General features: G+C 47.4%; 1 protein-coding gene across 1 annotated transcript; it reads right to left on the reverse strand.

Annotated features, from left to right (window-relative positions):
- Positions 1 to 873: 873 nt before the first annotated feature.
- LOC307089556 (uncharacterized protein) lies at positions 874 to 2905 on the reverse strand (the record flags this gene model as incomplete). The annotated part of the gene is made up of 3 exons (XM_079755903.1): positions 2535 to 2905; positions 2293 to 2408; positions 874 to 2127 (listed from the first exon to the last, which is right to left on the reverse strand). Exons 1-3 carry the CDS (start codon positions 2797 to 2799, stop codon positions 874 to 876), a joined length of 1635 nt encoding a protein of 544 aa, XP_079612029.1. The 5' UTR covers positions 2800 to 2905.
- Between the last annotated feature and the right edge of the window lie 1039 nt (positions 2906 to 3944).

Genomic DNA, 3944 nt, shown 5'->3' on the forward strand with positions numbered 1-3944 from the left:
CACCGTAGTGCTCTGAAGTGCCATCTCATTGTGCTGTGATGCTGTGATTGTGCGGTCGTTACAAAGTTACACAAATGCTTGAATGGAATGAGATTATATCCACAGTCATGAGCTTCGGCAAAATATACGAACATATGGCAATTCTGATCAGCGTCAACAGTTTGAGATCATTACCTTTCATCTAATTTCATCAGCAAATATTAAGAAAGAAAATCAAAGAGCATGATAAAGTGTATATCAGACTACTCTGGGCGGTTCGCTTTCACATTGAAGTTTATTACTCCATATTTATAACAGGGACACAGTCACTCCAATAAAGAAAAATAGAATGTGGGTAAACTATGAAGATGGCTATATGGAGATAGTCTTTTCAGGCTATATTTGGCGTCTGAATAAAGCCTCATCTGGGTTGTCAAGAACGGTGGTGATAATGTGTATTCTACATTTGAACATTGGCTACATCAGTCTGCCTTTGCTATGGAACTGCAGTCTCATATGACTCAAATAAAGGGCTATATAGCTCTAATTTGGCATCTGAATGAAGGCCAAATGGTGTGGTCTGTGGATTGTACTACATTACAATTTCTATTAAGTGATCATTTAATGGTCTAGGAATGGTTGTCTGGCCATTTATTCAGATGTAGTCTTTCATACAATGACCTTATAAGTGGCTGAGACACATTCCATATAGCCATGTTCAGAGTTTACCAACACCTTATTTTACCACTCATCCCTGCATATAGCCTACATTCAAATATAGAACAAAGAAAACAGGAAGACAACAGCTTATCAAAAAAAAGTGTCTTTATTTATTGTAAGTGCATGCATACCAGCACCGTACACCCTAAAAAGGGAACGGCACAAATGTAAACATTATAGAGGACTTTGGTCCTTATAGTCCGTTTCTAGAGGAGTTAGGTCCTTTCGGTCCGTTTCCCGGATCTGGTTCTGGGAAAACCTGTAGAGCAGGCAGTCCATCTCGTACTCAAACTCTGGGAGCCGATGCTGCGGGAGCCTGCGCATCCGGTGTTCAATGCGCTTGCAGTACACCGAAAGGTAGTCGTGGTGCTCCTCTTGCCCCAGCGCTCCTGTTGCCATCCTCTCCAGGGTTTTGCCGATGGTTCGCATGAGCACCACCTCCTCAGCCACGGCCCCATGCTGACCCTTCTTTGTCCGCTTTGCTGGCAGACGCTGGCTTCGGTCCGTACCGTCGGAGGACGAACTGCAGTCCAAAACCTTAGTGAGCGTTCGCTCACAGACGGGCGACTCTGCGACCGGGGAGCCAGTCAGCGGAACGTCCAACCCGGGCGCCTCTGATTTTGTGCTGCCATTTCCCCACTGAGAAGGCACAGCACCACAGTCAGACATGAAATACTGACATAGGTTATTTCTTGTCTGTTCGGCTCTCGGAGCCCTATTGGCCTGTGGCAGGGAGGCGTGCTGTAGTACAGGATCTTCTCGCCATTTTCCAGGTAAAATGGCGTTATCTGGTCCTTCCCCATCCACAATGTCTGCCATATACTCCTCGCAGCTCTCAGTGCTCAGGAAGTTGTGCAAAGCACAGCAAGCCAAAACAATGTTCTCTACTTTTGCAGTGTACCGAAAGCTGATGGCGGTGAGCAAGACTCTGAACCGGCTGGCCAGGAGACCGAAGGCATTTTCGACTACGCTCTGAGCTCTTGAAAGCCTGTCGTTGAAAACACGCTGTGTTAGAGAGAGCCCGCGTTGCGGATAAGGTTTCATGAGGTACTCCTTCAAAGGAAACGCCTCACCCGCTACAATGCAATACGGTGATAGCTGATCAGAACCAGGGAGGGCGGCAGGGGCAGGTACGTTGGTGGTTCGGTTCTCCAGGGCATCTGCGAAGGTGCACCCAGCAAACACCCCACCGTCGGAAATCCTACCTTGGCTCCCAACATCTACATACAGGAACCTGTAGTCGCTGTCCACCATTGCCATCAAATCGATGGGAAAGGGGGGCTTGGAGTTGCGATTGGTTGATCCAGATACCGGCGGAGAGCGCATTTTGACGTGTCTCCCATCAAGAGCTCCAATGCAATTTGGGAAGTCCCACCGGGACAAGAATCCAGTGGCTACCTGCTGCCACCCGAGTGCTGTGTCTGGGCACTGAATAACAAAGAAAACAAAAGTGAATTCTAAAGGCCAATTTAATTATGCTGCTTAAAAGCTCACTACCAGCCATAAACAGCAGCTTGTAATTAATAGAATACATTAAAAACATATCCGTTAACACATTACGTAATCGTCAATAAATAAAGCTTACATACATACCTTTGCATATTTTTCTTTCAACACAGAGTAGATAGCTTCACAAGTTTCAGGAACAAATTGACCAATTGTGGATTCACCCATTCTGAAGTGGTAAGAAAGGCTCTTGAAGCTTTCCCCTATAACAGAAACGAACATCTCGGTTAGTTTGTTCAATTCTTCGTGGACAAGCCACAAAGGCAAACCATGGCATCAGTGCAATTGTTGACATGACAAACCGCGTAAACTGAGGTTCATTCAATCACCTGTTGCGAGGAAGCGCAGGGTGACAGACAGACGCTCTCCGGCAGATATTGAATCCCGGTAGTTAGTGTTTTTACGCCGAATAATGGGCCTGATTGATTCCTCCAACATTTGGAACTGGGCAGGGAACATCCGTGCGAAGTCTTGGAAATCAGCAGGTTCGTCCACTGCCAGTTCCCGACACAAATTGGGATAAGCTCCTTGTGCCTGCCGCTGTTGGATCCACGGCTTCACCCACTTGGTGCGGTTTCTCTTTATTTTCCCCATCCTGCGGTGTCTTTGCACAAGAACGAGCCCGAAAGCAGATAACGCGATGTTTCATTTGCTGCCAAGCATGGCGTTCCAGAAACGTCTTCTCATGTCAAACGAATAATGAGCCAATACTGTGTGCACTTTGTTTATCTATTCTGATCATCTATGGACTACACTCTGTTCCGTCTTTTCCTGTGTTTTCATGTTGTGGATTACTGGCACGAGACTAGCGCCACCCGACGTTAAGGAGACTTATTGCATCTCGCGCAAGCGCAGAACGTACACGCTACTGTGTAGTTGGCAGTGGTCTTCAAGGTGTTCAAATGCAACTTTTCTGCCGAACGGGTCAGACGAGAGGCAAGGGAGTGGTCGGATAAAGGCAGTTGGCCGTTTGTTTGAGACTTGGCTGTGTGTTGCCCCCTTAAGATTAAACATAATTTAGAAATCCACAGAGAACACACCTTGTGTTCTGTCAGGACACCTCATCGCTCTACCTTGGTCGTCTCCATTCTCCGGTCCACCACAACAATAACAAGAATGAGATTGAGAACTAGAGCTCACCAGGACTCATTACCCATAATCCCTCAGCCGCCAGGTACCCATATCCCCCCCACCCCTGCCCCGCCCAAAACATTAACACACTCTCATCCATCACCCCTGGTGTTTGTTTCTTTCTTCCTTCAGTTTAAACAAAAGGAATACGTCTGAAACCCCCGGGAGGAATGGATTAGGAGCCTGGTGCTGTGATAATCTTTTCATTCAAAGTCACCCCAGCACATTTTCCACCTGCTTGTTATTCATCCCTGATTCTGACATGGATGCCACAACAAACCATCCATCTTTGCCTGCTACTCCTTGGGCCTCCCCCCTCCTGGTTCAGGGACAACAGCCAGGCTTTGGTTGGGGAGATGGTGTGGGGGGGGGGGGGGGGGAGTCAGAGGTCAGCTATACAGCCCAAGGTCAAAACTCCATCGCTAGAGCCCTGACCCCCAGAGCTCTCAGAACTCATGTCTTTAAATCACTGTCACACTGTTAGTAGATCGCCATGGATACGGGTGTCAAGAAATTAAGGCAAAAGGTGTGTGTGTGTGTGTGTGTGTGTGTGTGTGTGTGCGTGTGTGTGTGTGTGTGTGTGTGTGTGTGTGGTCATTGGAAGAAAC

Source organism: Pollachius pollachius (genome assembly GCF_949987615.1).
Source record: "Pollachius pollachius genome assembly, chromosome: 18".
NCBI classification, from domain to species: Eukaryota; Metazoa; Chordata; class Actinopteri; order Gadiformes; family Gadidae; genus Pollachius; species Pollachius pollachius.